At 43.1% G+C, this 22,974-nt stretch overlaps 1 protein-coding gene across 2 annotated transcripts in view; it reads right to left on the reverse strand.

Annotated features, from left to right (window-relative positions):
* CLCN5 (chloride voltage-gated channel 5) overlaps nt 1–22,799 on the reverse strand; it is a 178,668-nt gene extending 155,869 nt beyond the window's left edge. For both annotated transcript variants that reach the window (XR_009864951.1, XM_062182968.1), the window contains exons 1-3: nt 22,603–22,799; nt 21,849–21,970; nt 20,438–20,592 (exon numbers count right to left, since the gene is read on the reverse strand). Coding sequence is in view for 1 of the 2 variants with exons in the window: in XM_062182968.1 (XP_062038952.1) it covers nt 20,438–20,453 (16 nt within the window). In the remaining variant the exon portion in view is untranslated. The remainder of the gene's footprint in view (nt 1–20,437; nt 20,593–21,848; nt 21,971–22,602) is intronic.
* Nucleotides 22,800–22,974: the final 175 nt, after the last annotated feature.

The raw sequence follows: 22,974 nt of genomic DNA on the forward strand, positions 1-22,974 counted from the left end.
AGTGTGGTGGGGTGTCTTATTTTTCTCATGTATTAAATGGAAATAATACCAACTGCCTCATAAGTCCTGGTTTTCCTGTGTCAATCTCTGTTTATGCCTACTCCATTTAGTCAGCACTCCACTGTCAAAAGTATCCTGGTTTTGACAATAAATCATTTGATCAATAAGGATTATTACAAAGATTTAACAAGATAATGTATATAAATCTAATAAGCTTCATGTGACATTTGCTTTTCTTGTTCCCTCAAATGAATCTGATACTTTGCTGGTTAAAATCATATCTCTAACAGCTTCAACTATAGAATAATCCAGGCACACTACCTGGTCTACCTCCAATGCCACCTCTTCACCTTCATCTAACTCCTGTGGTATTCCATAATGTTCTTTGGACATGTCTCTAACACTAGCTTGGGTCATGGTTAATTGTGCATAGATTTGAACTACCTCAGAGACTAGCCTTTGGAAGCACAGTGTCTATTTTTGAGTTTTCTTAGTCTTACAACATGATACCTAGGAATGTCTTCCACACTGAAGATACTCACTTAATTACATAAGTTTGGAAAGAATACAGAATGCTGGCCACAGAATTATTTCACTTGTTCGCAGGCTATTTATTCAGGCCTTTTGCTTTCATACTCCTTTGAAATCATTTCACTTGCTCATTGGGATCACAACAAGAGTACACAACAGAGCCGGCGCCGCGGCTCACTAGGCTAATCCTCCGCCTTGCGGCGCCGGCACACCGGGTTCTTGTCCCGGTCGGGGCGCTGGATTCTGTCCCAGCTGCCCCCCTTCCAGGCCAGCTCTCTGTTGTGGCCAGGGAGTGCAGTGAAGGATGGCCCAAGTCCTTGGGCCCTGTACCCCATGGGAGACCAGGATAAGCACCTGGCTCCTGCCATCGGATCAGCGCGGTGTGCCGGCCACAGTGCACCTACCGTGGCGGCCATTGGAGGGTGAACCAACGGCAAAAGGAAGACCTTTCTCTCTCTCTCTCACTGTCCACTCTGCTTGTCAAAAATTAAAAAAAAGAAAAAGAGTACACAACAATTCTAATAGAAATTTAGCTCTTTCACAACTGCTCACCACCCTGATTGTTTTGAGGTGGTGGTAGATGATCTGAGGAATACAGGCTAATAGCACAGGTTCTAGAACCAGGCTCTAACAAAATAACTGTATGATCTTGGAATAGTCCTCAACTACGTTAGGCCTCAGCTCTTACCTCCTGTATGGTCACTGTGAAAAATAAATAAACAAAATGATGTAAAGGATTGAAAGAAACACATTGTAAGTGGTCAATAAATGATAGTTAATATTATTTGTTCTCTTCTCTTTTTCGACCTTAGTCAAATCAGAATACTGTGGAATGAGAAATCTCAGCCATATCCTCTCTTAAAGGGCAGTCACGTAGAGGTTCTCAGCACACACAAAATCCAGCCCACTCACAACTCAGGGTCTTTTCTGTTTTTCTAGGATGTCTGGTTTCTCCTCTCAATTCCTCCATCTTTCATGTCATGTCTAAGCTGGGGCCATTTCTAAAGAGCTTCTACAAGGATCTTCCCTGCAGGTTCTCTATGCATAATCCCAAATCACACTCCAAGGAGCTCCTAGTGTTCTTTGTTTCCCACAGCCAGAAAAAGCTCTCAAAAGTTGCACTATTCATGGTGCCAGTCTTTCTATTCCCATCTAAGCTTGAAATCATTTCGCCTTTCTCTGGTCTCACAATTGTTCCATCACTCCAATCTTTCCCACTTGCCTTGATCATATACATTTCTCTCTTAATATCCTAGAGTATAATCTATCTTGCCTCTTAATCCATTGTTAAGCTTTCTACCTTCTAGCTCCTGGATATTATTTCAAATATTAGAGAACTGGGGTTGGTTGACATAGGGTAGTGTAGTGAGTCTCATCTCTGAGTGCCCCACAATGGGTCAAAGAATTCTTCATTATAACAAATCAAGAAGACCTTCAGGAAATAGGTATTTGGTCTACCAGTTAAGATGCCTGTTAAAGATGCCAATGTCCTACATCAGAGTACTTCAGTTTGATTCCCAGATCCAGCTCCTGACCCCAGCTTCCTACTGTTGCAGATCCTGGGGGGCAGTGGTGATGGCTCAAGTGATTGGGTTTCTGCCAACCACATGGGAGATGAGTCCCCAGTTCCTAGCTTTGGCTGGACCTAGCTTTGCTATTGCAGGCATTTGGGGAGTAATCCAGCAGATGAGAGAGTCAGTATCTCTCTGTGTGTGTCTCTCTCCCTCTCCCTCCCCCTCTCCCTCTCCTCTCTTCCCCCCTCCCTCTCTCCATTCCTCCCTCTCTCCATTTCTCCCTCCCTCCTTCCCTCTCTCCCTTTCTCCTTCTCAAATTAAAAAATGTAAAGGACATTCAGCCATTCCTCTGACTTCTTGTATTATAGGCAAAAGCTCTATTTTGGGGGAGTGGGCTAAAATGCACTTGAAGAATTTGAAGACTTAATTTAACCAAAACTATGTAATGTAAATAGTAGGCAACTTAAATCTTCTGTACTTCAAACATAAGACTGTCCCTACATTTTTCCTCAGGCCCCCAGTAGAATAAATATGATTGATACCAATTAATTGAATATGTCAAAATAACTAGCAGAGGGGATTTTGAATGCTGCCAATACAAAGAAATGCTAAGTGGTTGAGGTGACAGATATGCCAATTACCCTATTCTGATCATTATACAGTATATACATGTATGAAAATGTCACACCGCACCCCATAAATATGTACAGCTATTATGTGTCAATTTTTTTAATTTAAAAAGGAATTGTAGCCTAGCATTGACTTGCAACAGTTAAACAAGTTGAACAAGAACAACAGCTATTATTTCAGACACTGAGACACTTAATTTCTAAATTGTGTTGTGGAATACAATTATTATAGTATTTAGTCTTTAGGTATTACAACTAATGACATAATTATAATTGTTTCATCAAAACACTATTAAAATCACAATGCTTACCTAATTTAATCTTATTTATTTTCTTAGCATTGAATTTTAACAAAGTAACATTCTCCCCTAAGCCCTCCAGTCATGATGATTCCCTGGTAGCTTTTAGAGGCCTTTGGTTTTCTCAGACTCAGCCTCTTGTGCTTTAGACCTGATTCTCACCTCTACCACTATTAAGACAGCACTTTAGCCAGCATTGTAGTATAGCAGGTAAAGCCACCAGCTGCAACTCTAGCATCCCATATGGGTGCCAGTTCATGTCCAGGCTGCTCCACTTCCAATAAAGCTCCCTGCTAATGCCTTGGGAAAGCAGCAGAGGATGGCCTAAGTATTTGGGCCCCTGCCACCCACAGGGGACACCCAGATGAAGCTCCTGGCTCCTGGCTTTGGCCTGGCCAGGCCCTGGCCATCTGGAGAGTGAACCAGAAGATGGAAGATCCCTTTCTCTCCCTCCCCTCCCCCAACTCTGACTTTCAAATAAAATACATAAATCTTTAAAAATAAAAAAAAAGAGAACACTTCAAAAAACTCATGGGTGGCAAGGATCTAGTCTAGCAGTTAGAATGCCTGCATCAGAGAGCCTGGATTCCATTATCGCCTCTGGCTCCTGACTCTAGCTTCCTGCTAATGCAAATCCTGGGAGGCAGTGGTGAGGGCTCAAGTAATTGGGCTCCTGCCATTCATGTGAGAGACCCGGATTGAATTCTCAGGTCTGGCTTTCGTCTCCCACCCACTGAGGACATTTTGGAAGTGAACCAGAAGATCAGAGCTTTCTCTCTATGTCTGCATGTCTGTCTCTCTGCCTCTCAAATAAATAACTTAAAGTTCATGGAAAATGGAATCAAAAGATAAGTTTGGGAGTGAGCATTTAGCCTATCAGTTAAGAAGTCTGCATGACAAATTGGAATGCTTGGGTTCAATTCCCAGCTCCAGCTCTCAACTCTGGCTTCTTGCCAAGGCAGCTCCTGGAAGGCACACCTTGGGAGGTAGTGGTAGTGGTTCAAATAATTGGGTTTCTGCAACCCACTTGGGAGACCTGGATGGTGTTCTGGCTTCTGGCTTCTGGCTCTGGCTCCAAAGTGAACCACCAGATGGGAGCCCTCTCTATCTCTGTCTCTATCTCAAATAAATAAAATGAATAATAAAAAAAGCTTCATAGAAAATGTATACTATGAAAAATATAAAAAATCATCCTTGCACCAACATAAATCTATGTTTTAATTGTTTTCCATGAACTTTTTGAACTGCTTTCATTAACATTTTGTTTCTTGGTATCAATAAATAGTATCAAGGAAAGAAGTATGGCTTTTATTTAAATTTTATTACTTCAAGGTATTATAAGTATTGTAAATAAGTCAACACAATAGAGATGTATCAAGTGAAAATTTAAAACCCTAGCCTTGCCATTTCTAATCTCCAAGGTAACTGAGCACTGTTTCTTGGGCATCTTTCCAGAAATTTTCTGAGCATATGTAAGTATACACAGGTACAAGCCCTTATATCTATTCTATAAAACCTCCTTTCTTTCTGTTAAACAAATGGGGTCCTATAATATATACCATTCTGTACCTCTTTTTCTACTTAAAAATGTATCTTGGACATCCTTCCCTGTCACTATATATAGATAAACTTTATTGCTTCTAATGAAATGGGCAGCATTCCACAGTGCATATATGCCATAATTCATATAACCAGTCTCTCATGCTAGACATTAAGATCATCAATAAGGAAAAGATAGTATCAATGAGGCAACCACCATACCTGTAACAAGTGATCACTGGACACTTCCTCTTCAGAACAGATTCACTAGGACAAATGGTATTAACAATTTATACTTTGATAAGGACTTCCAAGCTGTCTCTGCAATGGACTGTACCAATTTATACTCCCACCAAACAGTGTAGAGAGGTGGGCTTTAAAGTCAGTCATGAAGTCTGAAGTTTCTGCAGCTCAAACAGGGAACCAGACACTTAACACAAAAATAGCAAACCACTGATCATTTTGTTATATGCTTTGACAGCTGAGAAAACCAAGTACCACAATTGTGGCAGCCACACACTGCTGTAATGAGCCTTGCCCTCATCCAAATGCAAATTCAAAGGGTTCTGTCCCTCAGTATTAATCCAGCTCTTAAATCATGAATTCCTTAGACTCAAAGATTTAGTGAATAACTTCAGGATGAAAGAGCAACACTACCCATAATCATCTCTCACACCAGAAGTGCTACATAATGGTGTGATACAACGTAGTTTCCACTCACCCATAATTAGTTAAAAGCATTAGCAATGGATACACACTTTGAAGGAGTAAGACCTGGGTATACCAGCACATTCATGTCATAGGATGATCTAATGGAGACATTGAGTTTGTTTAATGGAGAATTAGCAGGAGTGGGGGTGGGTTTCCTAGTGACAGTGAACATCTATAAGCATCACTGCATAGCATCTAATGAATCACTTCCAGAATAATGTTTGTCTAACATTTTATATTTTTTAAGATCTATTTATTTGTTTGAAAGGCAGAGTTACAGACAGAGAGGAAGAGACAAAGATCTTCCATTCGCAAGTTCACTCCCCAAATCTATGCAACTCTGTGCACAGGCTGAAGCCAGATGCTACTTCCAGTCTCCCACAGGGGTACAGGGGCCCAAGTACTTGGGACGTCTTCCACTGCTTTTCCCAGGTGCACTAGCAGGGAGCTAGATCAGAAGTGGAGCAGCTAGGACTTGAACCGGTGTCCATATGGGATGCCAGCACTGCAGATGGTGGCTTAACCCGCTGTGCCACAGTACCAGCCCCAATGTTTTATATTCTGCAGAGTCCCTTAGCATAGCTCATCTCTTTTCCTCTGGTAGTAAGGAAAGGCAGTTACTACATATTAAACAAAGATCCAATGAGCACATACTACTCAATGGGCACTGTCTGCCAGGTCCCTGGTATGTGAAGACAAATGAGACACTCCCTGCTCATTTGCTGGCCACCCTGCCCTGCCCAACCTATCTGCAAGGCTTCCACATTACCAAGTTAGGACACTTGGTGACATGGCCTACAAGGCCCTGTGTGACCTGCCCTTAGCCCATTCTTCCTGTTTCATTCTGTGCCCATTTATACCTCATTCACTATGGTCCAATTACAAGGGACCACGTTAGGAAAGAACCCAGGTTCTTTCTAGCTCTGGGTTTCCACTTCATTTCCTCCACCTGAGATAACCTTTCCCCAACTCTTTGCCTGGTTAACACCTAGCCATTTTTCAGGTCTCACATAAACGTGTCACTTCTACCCAGATCCCTCTTGCCCCTATATGTTATGCCTCATCTATTATTCTTTTTCACAGGACTTCACTATCCAAGCACTCCCAACACTTTATAAGGAAATCTGGCTGTATCTGTTTGTGCTCCAACACCCTCACAAGGCTGCAGAGATTAGGAGTGCAGGGATCACAATTTTGTGTTTGCTGCTCTAACCCCAGCACCCACCCAACACAGTGCCTGGTGTACAGTAGCTGTGAGAACAACAGCACTGTACAAATTTAGCCAATGCCCTTCAGGGCTATAAAACAGAAGAGGAAACAGAAAGGATTTTACCAGAGGGAAGGGGTGATTTTAGGAAAAGCTGATGGCTGAAAAGTAAATACAAGGGGCCAGCATTGTGGCATAGTGGATTAAGCCTCCACCTGCAATGCCAGAATCCCATATGGATACTGGTTCAAGTCCTGGCTGCTCCACTTCCGATTCAGCTCCCTGCTAATGTTCCTAGGAAAGCAGTGGAGTATAGGCCAATTATTTGGGCCCCTACACCCACATGGAAGACCTGAAAGAAGCTATCAGCTCCAGGCTTTGGCCTGGCCCAGACCTGGCCATCATGGTCATCTGGGGAGTGAACCAGCAGATGGAAAATTTTATCTCTCTCTCTCTCTCTCTCTCTCTCTCTCTCTCTCTCTCTCCCCTTCTCCCCCTCTTCCCTCTCCCTCTCTGTAACTCCACTTTCAAATAAACAAATCTTTTTTTTAAAAGGCAAGTACAAAAGTATTTCCAAAAGCATGTGGGGAAATGGGATTAAAATGCAAGCTTATTTTGATACAAGGGATCTCCAAAGAGTTCACAGAAAATGCATATTATAAAAAAAGTATGCATGTATTTCAACATTTTTGCACCAAAATAAAATTTTCTCTTAATTACATTTTCCACAAATGTTTTGAAGGCCCCCCATAGGTGTTTTCCAGGGATGTCACCTACTAAAATGATCTGGGCCACCAAGGGCAAGCTGACAGCAGGGAATGTATGGTGCCTTTCAGAACTGGGGCTTTCATATCTACATACATGTCAATACACTTAGTTAATTCAATGAAATGTAAGATGAGGAAGCTCTGTGTTATCATTTGTCATCAGGGTACAGAACCCAAGGAAAACACATCTTTGGCAGAGTTGGGAATTTCAATGGCAGAGACTCCCCTGCCCATCTGCCACTCACCAGTCTCAAACTAAATCAGAAAGATCATGATTTCAATCTGGGAATATTCAGTGCTGAGTTCCAGGCAGTCGTCGGTCACGCCATATAAAAAGCAGAGTGATGGAAGAACCAGAAGAGTTGGTATAGATAGCACCAAGAGATTCTCTACTTCTCAACACTCCTTTGGCCAGAAGATGTTCATGATGCAATGTGGTATGCTTATCTTGGGGAGTGGCAGTAGGCAGAAGAAAAGAAAAACTCAGTGCTCAGAGTATCTCACATGCCTGGAATATTAATCAGCTTTTTGTTACTTTAACTAAGTAAGATTCCCAAGAGGAGATTCTTAGGAGGGAAAAGGTTTATTTTGGCTTGTAGTTTTGAAGTTCATGGTTCAGGTTCAGGTAGCCCCATTAGTCTGGCATCTGGTGGAGTCTGGCCATGGTGGAGTGGGTATGGAGAAACAATCACGTGGTAAGCCAGGAAGCAGAGAGAAGTGAGACTGAACTTGGCCTAAATAACCAACCTTCTCATCAGAACTCACTTCTGATGGCAGGCCCACAATAACCTAAAGACCTCCCACTAAGCCCACCTCTCAGGCCATCTTCATTAGATCAAGTCTCTAAACCTAATCCATCAACTCTCAACATTAAGACCAGAGTTTAAACATATGCAGAAGTCTGAGGAGCCAAGTCATACTCTATCCATAACATCTGATATCTATTTCATCTCTACTGGATAGTCTCTGTCCTGGATTTATTTCACATTGCTCTAAGTTGTAATTTCTGTGTTTCTGTATGCTCCCCATGTAAGTAGTTGGGCAAGAAGAAATCCTAAATAAATACAAGAAAATATCACCTAATTCCAGAATGGTACAGGATTGAAAAGCATCAAAACATGACATTACTAAGGGAGTTAGCTCATACTATTAAGTCTTCAGCAGCTCCTTTGGTCTGACAACAGATTAGACCAACGGTGTTAACAGAAGGTAGGAAGAATTAGAAAAAGAATCTGACATTTGTTGCCACCAACAGTGAAATGTTTTAGTCCCGCCTCCCTCTACCACTGACACACAGAAGTTTTACATGAAACAGGAAGCTCTGAATCATAATTCTGGTTAAGACATAAGAACCTAGGATTTATTTCAAAAATGCTAACAAAGTGACAAGAAAAATAATAATAATCCCAGAAGTCCCAATGAAAGAACAGTTCTTTTAGGGGAAAAAAAAGGAGCTGAACTTTTCATAGTAGCAATAAAGCAGAGCAGGCAAAGACCAGTATTTAGCAGAAAATTATAAAATACCCAAGCCTTGGAGAGGCAATGCAATACAGTAAGGTTAAAGAGGGAGACAGAATGACAGAGAAAGAACAGGCTAGGCTACACTGATTGTCAGGAGCACTGGGCTCTAGTTCTGGCACTAGGTACCATGTGACAGCTGAGTGGCCCAGAAGAGGTCTCACCGTACCTCAGTTTCTTCTTTGCAAGCTGACAGATTTCAACAGATCACTTTGTCTCCAGTTTAAAGTCAACTCTTTCATAGCATAGTTCATTTTTTGTTGTTTTATGCCCCAATAAAAATACAGTCAGAGCAGCAACAGTGAGCCAGGCATTTTCATGACTGTCTTCTCATTTAAAAACCCATGAGGTAAATATTTGCACATCTGTTTGCATATTATAATAGGAAGGGCCAGCATTTGCCAGTGCTTCACAAGTGCCAGGCTGTGTTCAAAGGGCTACATATATGTGTAGTAACTTGTCACCTCCTCCAGATTATTACTAACCTCATTTCAGAGGTGAAGAGGGTGAGGTACAAAAGAGATTAAGTTGCCCACAGTCACATGGCCAGTAGTGACGGAGCCAAGACATAGACCCAGCTTGTCAGTCTCCAGAGACCACATTTACACTTGGTTCTGGATGACACAATTGATGCTTTTGGAGTTAGGTAAATTTCCTGCCAAATGGCAGAGCTGGGTTCAGATCCAGATGCATCGAATTCCAAGCACTGTACATCTCCCACAGTCGTGTGCTTGGGAAAGAACAGTTGCCTCTTAGAGACTTTCTAAACTACTGCTTTCATTTATCCCCTACTTAATGTTTTCCATCAGAATCCATCTCCCACCTATTCCCACACCCTCCAAAGTAGTTGTGGAAAGGCAATAGATGAAGAAACACAATGAACTCATTTCTTTTCTTCTTAATGTTTTTAAAAAGTTTACTTAAGCATTTATTTAATACAGAACTCATTTCTTGAGTACTTGCCATAGGGGAGGCACTGCCTGACTCAGAAAAGGTGAATGGCTCTGATTCCTTATGTATTAACAGTGACTATCCATATGTATGGGCTACAGTGCAACATTTCAACATATGTATACAGTGTATACTGATCAAAACAGGGAAATCAGCATTTCTTCTTTGATTCTTACTTTATCATTGCAGATTTAGAGCTTCCTTCTTCTATTTGCTCATGCAAAGTACACTAGGTTATTGCAAACTTGTAGTCTCCCTGCTATGCTGTGTAACAGTAACACCTTATTCCTTCTATGTAACTCTGTTTTGGTTTCTGTTATCCAAGCTCTCTCTATCCAACCCCAAACCCCACTCAACCTCTAGTGTCATCAGCATTCTGTGTTCAGATTGAGTTTTGTTACTTTCTTTAAACTGCTACCCACGAGAGAGAACATGAGGTATCTTTCCATGTTTGGCTTATTTTACTTGACACAAGAGCCTTCCAGTTCCACAGCTCTGCTTCTTTACTCTTCCTACTTTCCTCTGAGAGTCATACAGGTACCAACGTTTGGTCAGCAGTCGGACCCATATGGGTTTTTTTTTTTTTTAAAAACTGGTTGTGGTTCAATTATCCACTGGAGTGTTTACAAAAACATTGTGATAAGCTTTTTTAAAAAATCTACATTTCCTTGGGATGTGAAGCCAGCAGGCCAGTTTTACATTGCAACTCTATATTTCATTATCAATTTTCATCTGCCTTATGTACCCTGACATAACTCATCTCATCTTATTATGTAACCTCTATGTTACAGTGTATAACCTCTATGATGCAGTGTATTTTTCCATTTTTCACACAATCTACTTGTCCCCACTTTCAATTCCAGGACACCTGTTTGGGGTCAACAGGAAAGATAGGCAAAAATTACAAGTTCTGGAGGAAATATGAATAGCAAAGAATCTTCTCAACCCAAACTTTCAGGGGCTGGGTTTCTTTTGTTGATTGGTTTTCATTTTTTTTAAATATCAGTTTTTAATTTTTTTTTAAATTCACTTGAGAAAGAGAAAGAAACATTGCTCCCATCTACTGGTTCAGGCTCCAGGTCTACATTAGTAAGATGCTGGAGGGAGGAGCCAGAGATGGGCATCACACCCAGGCACTGCGATTTTTTAAAAAATATTTATTTATTTATTTCAAAGGCAGAGTTTGAGAGAGGCACAGAGAGAGAGAGAGAGAGAGAGAGAGAGAGAGAGAGAGGCCTTCCATCCTCTGGTTCACTCTCCGGATGGCCACAATGGCCAGAGCTGTGCCGGTCCAAAGCCAGGGACAGGAGCTTCCTCCTGGTCTCCCACATGGTTGCAGGGGCCCAAGAACTTGGGCCATCTTCCACTGCTTTCTCAGGCCATAGCAGAGAGCTGGGTCGGAAGTGAAGCCGCCAGGTCTCTAACCAGTGCCCATATGGGATGCCAGCACTGTAGGCGGAGACTTTACCTGCTATGCCATAGTGCTGGCCCCTGTGATATCTTTAAGATTTTATTTTTATTTGAGAGGTAGAGTTACAGACAGTGAGACGGAGAGACAGAGAGAAAGATCTTCCATCCATTGGTTCACTCCCCAAATGGCTGCAACAGCCGAAGCTGCACCAATCCGAAGCCAGGAGCTTCTTCTGGGTCTCCCATGCAGCTGCAGGGGCCCAAGCACTTGGGCCATCTTCTACTGCTTTCTCAGGCCACAGCAGAGAGCTGGATTGCAAGTGGAGCAGTCAGGACTAGAACCAGTACCCATATGGGATGGCGGCATCGCAGGCAGAGGATTAACCTACTGCACCATAGCGCTTGCCCCCCTCCCCCGATATTTTTAAATTCAGAGGTAAAAAGGGACATAGAGCAGCTGAAGTAGTTGGAGGTACTCTTTGTATTGCACTATTGTGTAACTCATGTTCAAATGGCTTGTTTTCTGGTTATAAAAGTAACATATATTCATTGCACTAAATGTAGAAAATAAAAACTTTTAAAAAGAGGAAAAAAGGGGTCCAGCGCTGTGGCATAACAGGTAGATCCACTGCCTACAGTGCCGGCATCCCATATGGATGCCAGTGTGTGTCCCAGCTGCTCCGCTTCCAATCCAGCTCTCTGCTATGGCCTGGGAAAACAGTAGAAGATGGCCCAAGTCCTTGGGCCCCTGCACCCACATGGGAGATCCACAAGAAGCTCCTGGCTTCTGGCTTCAGATCGGCACAGCTCTGGCTGCTGCAGCCAACTGGGGAGTGAACCAGCGAATGGAAGACCTCTCCCTCCTTCCCTCTCTGCCTCTCCTTCTCAGTGTGCAACTCTGACTTTCAAGTAAATAAATAAATCTTAAAAATAAAATAATAAAAAGAGGAAAAAAGCAAGTATATCTTACCATCTGAAAATTGTCATTTCAAAAACTTGAGGGCCGGCATTGTGCTCTAACATCTAAAGCTACCACCTGCAGTGCTGGCATCCCATATGGCACAGGTTCATGTCCCTGCTGCTCCATTTCCCATCCAGCTCCCTGCTAATGGCCTGAGAAAAGTAGCAAAAGATGGCCAAAGAACTTGGGCCCCTGTCACCCACATGGAAGACCTGGATGAAGCTCTTAGCTTCAGCCGGGCCCAGTCTGTTGCAGCCATCTGGGGAGTGAACCAGCATCTGGGGAGTGAAGCAGTGTGTGTGTGTGTGTGTGCGCGCGCGTGCGCGCCTGTCTTTGTTTGTCTGTCTCTCTCTCTGTAACCCTGACTTTCAAATAAATAAATCTTTTTTTTTTTTTGACAGGCAGAGTTAGACAGTGAGAGAGAAAGAGAAAGGTCTTCCTTTTTCCGTTGGTTCACCCCCAAGTGGCCGCTACGGTCAGTGCATTGCAGCCAGCACGCTGTGCTGATCCGAAGCCAGGAGCCAGGTGCTTCCTCCTGGTCTCCCATGTGGGTGCAGGGCCCAAGGATCTGGGCTATCCTCCACTCCACTCCCAGGCCACATCAGAGAGCTGGACTGGAAGAGGGACAACCAGGACAGAATCCGGCGCCCCAACTGGGACTAGAACCCGGGGTACCGGCACCGCAGGTGGAGGATTAGCCAAGTAAGCCACGGCACTGGCCAATAAAATTTTTTTGGAGGATCTGTGCTGTGGTGCAGTGAGTAAAGCCACCACCTGAAGCATCAGCATCCCATATGGGCATGGGTTTGAGTCTTGGCTGCCCCACTTCTGATTCAGCTACGCCTGGGAAAACAACAGAAGACAGACAGCCCAAGTGCTTGGGCCCCTGCACCTGCACGGGAGACCCAGAAGAAGCTCCTGGCTCTTGGCTTCAGATCAACCAAACTCTGGCTGTTCCAGAGGTGTGAACCAGCAGATGGAAGTCTTTCTCTCTCTCTCTCTCTCTCTCTCTCTCTCTCTCTCTCTCTCTCTTTGTAAACTGCCTTTCAAATAAACAAATCAATCTTTTTACAAGTTAAAAAATTTAAAAATCGGATCATTTTCTTCCATTCTGGATGTATCTTCACATTCATAAGTGTATATGTGACATGTAAACACAGAGATACATAAGCTCACACTTGAAATAAAAAGACAGAGCTAGGGTAATCCCATACTTTTGCTTGATAACATGAAAATGTTCTATAGTTTGGATCTTTAATGGAAAGATATTATAATTTGCAGACCTGCCATAATTTACTTCTATTCCTAGAAGTATCCCCTAGTATGGAAACTATATCATCAGTTTATAATAAATGCCTTAGTATAGAAAGCTATATACATAGATTTGATATTGCATTCATAAATTAACAAGTAATCCAGGTTATTTACAGCAAAATGGAAAAATGCAAATAAGTGAAAAGAAAGCCGAGTATAATATTCTTTTCAAAAAAAACTTTTGCGAATATGTCATAAGACTTTTCTTTATATTATTTATACATAAACACAAACATGCATGTTAAAATAGGAACATATAATGAATCATTTTTAAATACCAAAATAACAGCAGTTACCATGTATTGAATACTTACCATATTCTAGGCACTGTGCTTTTCTCATTTAATCTCCTCAACCACTACTCAGTGGTTCCCAAACTTGCCTACACATTGTAATCGGCAGGGGAGCTTCACAAATTCTGATATGGTCATCTCATTGTCAGAGATTCAGATTCAATTGTACTGGGTAAGTCCTAAGCTTAGGGAGTTTTAAAAGATCCCTAGGTGATCGTAATGGACACACAAATTGGGGACTAATAGGTTTGCTACTATTTTATCCCTATTTTACCCGTATGGAAATTTGAGAACATTAAGGCAAGCAACGTAGCCAGTATCACACAGCCAATAAATTAAGATGGAGCAAGGGAGGGATGGGAGTCAGACATTTGGCACAGTGGTTAAGACGCTGCATCCCGTATCAGAGTGCCTGGGTTTGACGCCCAGCTCCACTTCTGTTTCCAGTCTCCTGCTAATGCACACCCTGGGAGGTGGTAGCTCAAGTACTTGGGTCCCTGCCACCCATGTGGGAGACCGGATTGAGTTCCCAGTTCCCAGCTTCAGCCTGGCCCCACCCCGACTGTTGTGAGTGAACCAGTAAGTGAAAGATCTCTCTCTCTGTCTATGGCTCTTTCTTTCCCTCTGTCTCTATGCCTTTCAAATAAATAAAATAGGCGAATTTTTTTTAAAAAAATGTAAAGATCTAGCTGGCATTTGAATTCAGGTCTAACCCAATAGCCCATTCTATTAACTCAATAATTTGGAATCTGCTTTTTCCTCAATTTAATATTATATCATGAAAAAAAATTTTTTTAAAGCACTGTATTTATGGGGGTGTGGGGGAAGGGAGAGACAGAGAGAAACCTTCCATCCTCTGGCTCACTCCTCAAATAGTGACAACAACAAAGCTGAGCCAGGCCAATGCCAGGAGCCAGGAGCTTCATCCAGGCCTCCCACGTGGGTGCTGGAGCCCAAGCACTTGGGCCATCTTCTACTGCTTTCCCATGTATATTAGCAGAGGGCTGGATAGGAAGTAGAGCAGTCAGGACTTGAACTAGCACTCACACGGAATGCTGGCGTTGCAAGTGATGGCTTTACCCACTATGCCACAATGCCAGCCCCAGCAATTCACTTTCTTGAGATCTATCATAAAGAAATACTTAAAGATATGTAGAGGTTGGCGCCGTGGCTTAACAGGCTAATCCTCCACCTTGCGGCGCTGGCACACCGGGTTCTAGTCCCGGTTGGGGTGCCGGATTCTATCCCGGTTGCCCCTCTTCCAGGCCAGCTCTCTGCTATGGCCCGGGAAGGCAGTGGAGGATGGCCCAAGTGCTTGGGCCCTGCACCCACATGGGAGACCAGGAGAAGCGCCTGGCTCCTGGCTTCAGATCGGCGCGGTGCGCCGACCACAGCGGCCATTGGAGGGTGAACCAACAGCAAAAAGGAAGACCTTTCTCTCTGTCTTTCTCTCTCACTATCCACTCTGCCTGTAAAAAAAAAAAGATATGTAGAAAGATGTAGCAATAAGGATATTAGTTGTAGCATTTTCTATAATGGGAAAAATTGGTTAACACTTGCATTAGGATGCATCTATTCAAAGGAATACTGTAGTTATTCAATGTGATAATGTAGAGTTCTATTTATTAACATAGAAATGAGTTCATGGGGTCAGTATTATGGTGTGGCAGGTAAAATCACCACCTGCAGCACTGGCATCCCATATGGGTACTAGTTCATATTTTAGCTCTCCATTTCCTATCCAGCTCTCTGCATCTGGGAAAGCAGCAAAAGATGGCCAAAGTCCTTGGGCCCCTGCACCCATGTTGGAGGCCCATGTGGGAAGAAGATCCTGGCTCCTGGCTTCAGACCAGTCCCACTCCAGCTGTTATAGCCATTTGGATAGTGAACCAGTAGATGGAAGACCTATCTCTCTGTCTCTTCCTCTCTCTGCCTGTAACTCTGGCTCTCAAATAAGTACATAAATCTTAAAAAGAAACAAATAAATAAATCTTTTTTAAGAAAATGAATTGCTGGATCCAAAGGTAAACACATTTTTGAAGCTTTTGATGAATATTGCCAAATTGCATTCCCACCAGAGGTATCAGGGAACACCTGCTTCCTGGTGTCCTTGCCAACACTGATTTCTGTCATTCCCTTTTAATCTTTGCAATTTATATTGGAGAAAATGGTATACCATTCTAACTTCTCTTTCTTTACTACTGAGATAGCATGTTTTCTCATGTTTGCTGGCATCTGGATTTCTCCTGTTACATATCTTCCTTTGTGCATTTCCCATTCATTGTACTTTTTTCTAGTAAAATACTTGTACTTTTCTTATTGCTCTGTAAGTCTTTATGTGTTAAGGATAATGAGTCGTGTGCCAAATGTCTCTAGTTTTTTCATTAACTTTATGATTTTGCCAAAATTTTTAATTTTCACATAATTGGTGCTATTAATCTTGTTCTTTATTATTCTACCTTTCGTATTATGCATACAAATGCCTTCTCTAACCCAAGATTATATAAATAGTCTCCTATATTTTTTGAGTCCCTTTATCATTTCCCTCTCTTTCTTTTAAAATTTTAGTTCTTTAATTCCGCAGAATTACACTTCAGAATTGCCTACAAAGCTTCTTTAAATGCTTACATCTTTTCTTTTTAAATTTTTACTCATTTATTTTAAGAGCAGAGATTCAGAAACAGAGAGCTCGCATCCACTGGTTCACTCTCCATATGCCCCCAACAGCTAGGGCTGGGCCAGTTCAAAGTTAGGAGCCTGGAATTCAATCCAGGTCTCCCATATAGGTGGCAGAGCCCGGGCTGGGCCAGGTCAAAGCCAGCAGTCAGGAGCTCCAGCTGGGTCTCCCACATGGGTGGCAGGGACCCAAGGACTTGAGTCATCTTCTGTTGCCTCCCCATGCACATTAGCAGGAAGTTGGATTGGAAGTAGAGCAACCAGGACACAAACCAGCACACACAAAGATGCCAGCATTGCAGGTGGCAGCTTAACCTGCTGCGCCAAGATGCTGGCCCCAGAAGTATAATTTTTTAAAAACCACAGGTAATTCTAATGTTCTCCTTCTTTACTGAGAAACACTACTTTAGTCCTTCTAAATTGATGTGGGCGTCATTTTTGCAACTTACTTCAGTATTTTTGTTCAATAAATCATTTAATTAATTTGAAATGCTACTTTTATCCTAGTTAGTAAACTCCATGAAAGCACAGACCACACCTGTTTTCCCTAACCATTTCCATCTCTAGTGTACCTAGGGTTCAATAAATGGTAATTGAATAATAAATAATACACAACAACACAAATCTCCAACTTCAAACTGGCTTCTCTTCAATATTTTCTTGGCTGTTGGACCAATACAACTGATGTTATTAATGCTGACCCTGAGTTATCAAAAATATTAAATCATGCCCAGTACATTCTGTTTAAAGTGGCCAGAAAGTGAAGTCAAAATAGTAATGTTGGCCGTATTTAAGAGGTTGGAGGATTCTGATTAAATTCATGGCAGAACTCGACAGCAAAGAGCCAAGAAAATGAAAGAAACTGGAATTCCTCTAAGAGTTCCTCAATTCGCTCCAGAGGCTGACTCAGAAAGCTTCCTGGAGCTGAGGCCAGATCCATGAATTCCCTCTGCCAGGAGCCCATGGAAAGAACACTGGGACAAAGAATCAGGAGACCTAGGTTTCAGTTCTATCACCAGGTTCAATCACTACCTGCTTGATCTTGGGCATGTCACTCAGTCTCTAGGGATCGGGCTAGACGTTTTCTAAGGATCTCTTCAGGTCAAAACCTCTATTTGAAGACCCAAATATACTAAAAGAGAGCAGGGCTTCCAAGGACAATCTGAAACTACCTCCACAGAATAAGGTCCCAGTCCTACTCCAGGCAATGGGAAAACTAACTGTGATAGCCAGAGCAGTAAATATTGTTAAATTTGACTAAGTTAAATTTATTACCTGCTAACAACACTCTAAATATCTTACTACTACACAAAGGCACACCTTTATATGGCACTTACTTTGCTCCAAGTCCTTTGCATATATCATCAATCTTCACAACAACCCTATGAGTTCTAGGGTTTCTTTTTTTGTTGCTTTTTGTTGTTGTTGTTGTTGTTGTTGTTGTTTTGTTTTTTTTTTGTTTGTTTGTTTGTTTGTTTTTGACAGGCAGAATGGATAGTGAGGGAGAGAGATGGAGAGAAAGGTCTTCCTTTTTGCCGTTGGTTCACCCTCCAATGGCCGCTGCGGCCGGCGCATCTCGCTGATCCGAAGCCGGGAGCCAGGCGCTTCTCCTGGTCTCCCATGTGGGTGCAGGGCCCAAGCACTTGGGCCATCCTCCACTGCCTTCCCGGGCCACAGCAGAGAGCTGGCCTGGAAGAGGGGCAACCGGGATAGAATCCGGCACCCCAACCGGGACTAGAACCCGGTATGCCGCAGCCACAAGGCGGAGGATTAGCCTGTTAAGCCATGGCGCCAGCCGAGTTCTAGGGTTTTTACAAAGGAGGAAAAATGGGACACAGAGAGGTTAAGTGACTTGCCTTCAGGCCTCACAGCTACGAAGTGACAGGAGCAATGGAGTTAAATCAAGACCCGCCCACATTTAACTATTATGCCATACTGCTTTCCAGACTATCATTGTACAATGCTTGGCCCCTCAGAAGTTGCCCCATATCAGGGATAAATAAGCTACAGCTATCCAAAGGGTTTCCTTATGTGGAATATTCCCTTCTTCACTAAATGCTGGAAAAAATATATAAGGTTTCACGTCAATGTAATTTTAGGCAGATCAGATTTCAGAGCCTGAGCTTACAAAATATATTACTTATTAAGAAAATAGGACATTTTATTAAGAATTGTTAAACATTAAAATGTTTTATTATAAAATAAATCATTAACTATGAGTGATATTTCCACTAACTATAGAGGAAAAAAAACACAAGTCCTTTATGCATCATTAGGAACAAAACTTGAGCTCCCCACCTGCACATACTCCAGTTCCATACTTTCAAGACTGTCTCTGAAACATCCAGTTGGCAGCCCAGAGGTGTCTCAACCCAAACCGGTTAAACCAAGCTCTACACAAACTTCTACCATCCCCATGCCCTTGGGCCGCCTCTCATATTCCTCATCTCAGAGAATGGCACCACTGGCCCTTACCACCCAAACTGGCTAGAAGTAGGGCTGGCTTCTTACCACATCCTACCACAGAACATTCTAGAATTCATCCTGTGCTTCTGCTCAGACCCTCGCCATCTCTTGTCTAAACCACTATTCCAGAAACCTTCCAACCAGTTCTTTCCTTTCACTGTCTTCAGCTCCAACCCCACCTCGGCACTGCTGCCAAAGTAATCTTTCTAGAACAAAATCTGATTATGTTACTTCCCGGTTTAGAATCTGTCCCCAGGATAAAGTGTAAAATCCTTCCTACTACATACAAGGTTCTTTTTATGATCTGGCCTCCGACTGCCTTCCCCGCTTCATCTGAGGTCGTGCCCCTATACATCTTGCACTAGGCAAACAAAGCGACGTGCAAGTCCCCAAATACTGCTGTTCCGTTTGCCCAGAATGCAATTCTCTCACTTGCCCATCTGGCAAAGTCCTGCTCATTTTGTTAGAAGAGCTCAAAACTCGGAGTTCATCATGCTTTTTTCTCTGGGCTTCCACTACATCTTGTGCCTCTCCCTATTGTAACACTTATTCAACATGATACAATTGTTGGTTTAGGTATCTGTTTTTGCCAAATGATAAGGAACCTTCCAGGGTCCTGCTTCTTAATTCCTCTTGGTATTCTGTTTGTTGAGTGAGAAAGAATGTGTTGGGATTTAAGTAAAAATATCAAAACTGCTCTTGATAAATGCCCATTGTGTGCATGAAAGTGGGCATATAGGCCAAATCCCATTTCTGCGAGTATCTTTCAATTGACAATTCTTAAACAGTCAAACGATCTGTTATGTTTGTGTGCAAGTATGTATTTAAAACATAAGCAACATAAGTGAACATGTTTAAAAGACACATTAGACTACCAACAAATCTACCTGTTGAATATTTATAGTCAAGTTATTTTGTTCTACTCCATTTAAATGATCCTTAGAGTTAAACCCACACTTTCTTCTGGCAAAAATAAAAATCCTATATATTCTTGGAGACTCTGATACTCTGACATTCTGATACAAAAGACACAATCATGAATTCCACCAAAAAGAAAAAAATAATGTTTGTGTGTGGTAGGAATTACAGGTTCATGAGAGATCCAATCCGTTAGCCAAGATACCATGAAGCTTTGCTTTGGGGTAGCTTTTATAGTTAAAATAGACATTTTCCTTATATCATCAAATACAAACACTGTAACATTAACTATGATTTTTTTCAAACTAAGTCCCAAGAAAGTTTTTATTGGGAAGAGGAAACTAGAGAGGCTTCCTTTATGCATCTATCTTGACCACCTTTGAGAATCCTTCAACAGAAATGTGCAGGAAACAAATGAAAAACACAAATAGGAAAAGCTATCACCCATGTCCTCACATACAACTCCCACAAGCACAAGTTTAAGTGAAGTGAGTTCTTTGAAATGCTCTGGCAGGACATTGTCCTACTTCTCCCCTTAACCTCCACTGGAAAAGAATTTGGATTTCTAGCTAACAGCAGCTTCTTTAAAACGAATGTGCTTTGTCTTTGCAAAGACAAAGGGTTAAAATTAAAGAAACATCTGGCTGCTGGCCACTGGCTTGGGGGAGCGGATGGGGGTGGAGGATAGAGTAGGAAGAAAAAGCAGTTAGAGAAATAAGTGTTAATTCCTTACCCTGCCACATGGCCATCTTGATCTATCTTCTCCCACACTGGGGCCACAGGCTCAGAGTTTGCCAGAGCCCCCCAGTTTTGAAGGGAGACTCCAATGAGGTGTGGATGGAAAGACAGCTGTGTGGCCACTTTCTCCAAGATGTTAAAGCCTCAAACCTGAAAATGTAAACAGAAAAATAAATAGCTCCAAAGGAAAAATAAACATTTCAAATGCTTGAAAATGATCCCTGGGCCCCTCTCTGAATCTCTCTTCTGAAGATAAGCAGCAAACACAGTAGTGTCAAGTTTCCCCCTAAGCAGCATGGCATGGTGGCAGAAAGAATCAGAGATCTAGATTCAGTGAATATTGCCACTGAGGGCTGTGCTTGGGTAAATGAGGTGCAGCATCTCAAAGGACAAGAGGCTGGATTTGATAAAAGTTGTGCCTTTCTATCTCGAGTTCCACGCTTTGGGAATTGAAGAGCAGCATTAATATCCAATCCCCTCCCCACCCCATCCCCAAGATACCTAACTTTACATTAAGAATAAATCTCATATAGATTAACAAAAATAAATATAAAGAAAGGAAGCATAATAAAAAATTGAGTGATAATGCCCTTTGGGGTGGTGGTTCCTCCACTCCATTTCATTATATTTTCCCCCACTTTGCAAATTTCCTATAGTGAGCATACATTGTTTTGATAATGGGAGGAGAATGAATCCAAGAACAAGAAAACTGTAGGAATAGAACACCAATTTCAGTGAAACCAAATTAATTCAACTTGGTAAAACTCCAAATCCAATCTTAGTGCAATAGCATTTGAAAGGTTATAAAAGGAAAAAAAAGTGAGAGCTGTGACTACTGGAGTTAGTTTCGACCAGTGCTTTGATATATCCAAGACTATGTCCATTTAAATAAGTTCTTTAATAAATTGGTCTTCCTTACTTAGCACACAAGCCAATCAGAAGTCCTCACCTTTCTACCTTGGTGAACATCAAAACAGACTGCAATTTCCATAGCTTCTGAGGTTGGTATTAACTTCAGAATCATGTTGGCCTTCTTTGATTATCGTCCTTTTTTATTTTCTTAAGGACAAAAGGGTTAATGTATACACCAGTCCCCACAACACTAACATTGAAAAGTCAGGGCTTTGCATAAGGAAAGGCTGGCGAAGTCCAATAAAATCAGGAGCTCACAAACTCCTAGGATGAAATCACCAGGAAAAAGTGCTCGGGCTAGTTATCTGGAACAGTCTGTTTTGATTTGCTTTTTTTTTTTTTTTTTTTTTTTTTTACCCCTTCTCCTATTTCGCGTGAAGTTAAAAAGTACCGATTTGTGCCTCGAGAGACAAGGCGAGATTTAACATCTCTGCAGTTAAACCTGGGTCGTTTCTAAGAAATGTACAAAGTGAATACCCAAAGTGGATTCTTACTGGCTTTGAATGCTCCAACTTCTGGATTTCCCGTGCGTCCTCGGGGCACCTTCCACTGGCGTTATCACACAGCCACACATACACCTTTCCTTGGAACTGGAACCCCAAGCAAGTGATTTATTCTGAAATGGTAATAAAGGTAAAGGCACGTCAACCAGCGTAAAAGTAAAGCTTGCCCTGGTGGGTAAAGGCGCTTGAGCGCTAGGGCTTGAACGTCTTGGAAAGAACCAGCTAAGCGCGTTCAAGTGGCAAAAAAGAAAACGCGCAACAACTACTTGGTCGACAGTTCGGACTCGACTTTGCAAAGACCCACGCAAACCTGCAGCAAGTCCAGAGCAGGAGGGAGAAGAATGGGGCCTCGACTGAGCCTTCCCAGCAAAAGCCAAGCTACGCCTGTCCCTGGAAAGGGGATGCAAGCAGCTAACCTCCCCGATTCAAAAGCGGGACGGGCTTGGCGCCGCTCCGCAAAGAAACTTCGCTCGCTCGGGCAGCCCAGGGACCCTTCTCAGAGAACAGGGCTGGGCTCCTAGGGAGATGCCGCCCCGCACTGGCTAGAAGTAGCCTGTGTGCCTCCTCCGAGTGCAGGGCGCCGGCGGCAGGGCTCGGGGAACCCCCATCTCCCAGGGAAGGGGGGGCCGAGCCCGAAGGGAGCGCTTCCCCACTGTCGCTGCGCTCGGGGTCTGCTCTGGGGACCGACCGGGGGCCAGCGGCCCGCAAAGGACCTGTTGGGGAAGGACAGCCCATTTGCTTTTACCTGTCGCCGGGGTCAGGAACTGCGGAGCCCGGGTCTGCCGCCGGTGGGCAGCGCGCTCGGTTGGCTCCGGCGTCCAGGACACCAAGTTGAGCTAGCGCCCCACGTAGCCGGCAGAGCTTCATTCACACAACCCAGCCAGGGAGGAGGGGGAGTGGAGCGGGCGCGCGGCTCATGTGACAGGAGCCTCGCGAGTATCAGCTCAGCCCAACCCGCGTCTGCGCGTGCGCGCCACAGCGGGCGCGCACCCGGCACCTCGGCCCAGCCCGGGAGGGGGCACGCCGGCAGAGGAGGAACCGTGAGGGAGGAGTTTCGACGTGCGCAATCGCAGTAGGGCAGCGGCCGCGCTGCCATATTTAATGAGGACCTGGTAGC

The sequence above is a fragment of the Lepus europaeus genome, chromosome X (assembly GCF_033115175.1).
Source record: "Lepus europaeus isolate LE1 chromosome X, mLepTim1.pri, whole genome shotgun sequence".
Taxonomy (NCBI): Eukaryota; Metazoa; Chordata; class Mammalia; order Lagomorpha; family Leporidae; genus Lepus; species Lepus europaeus.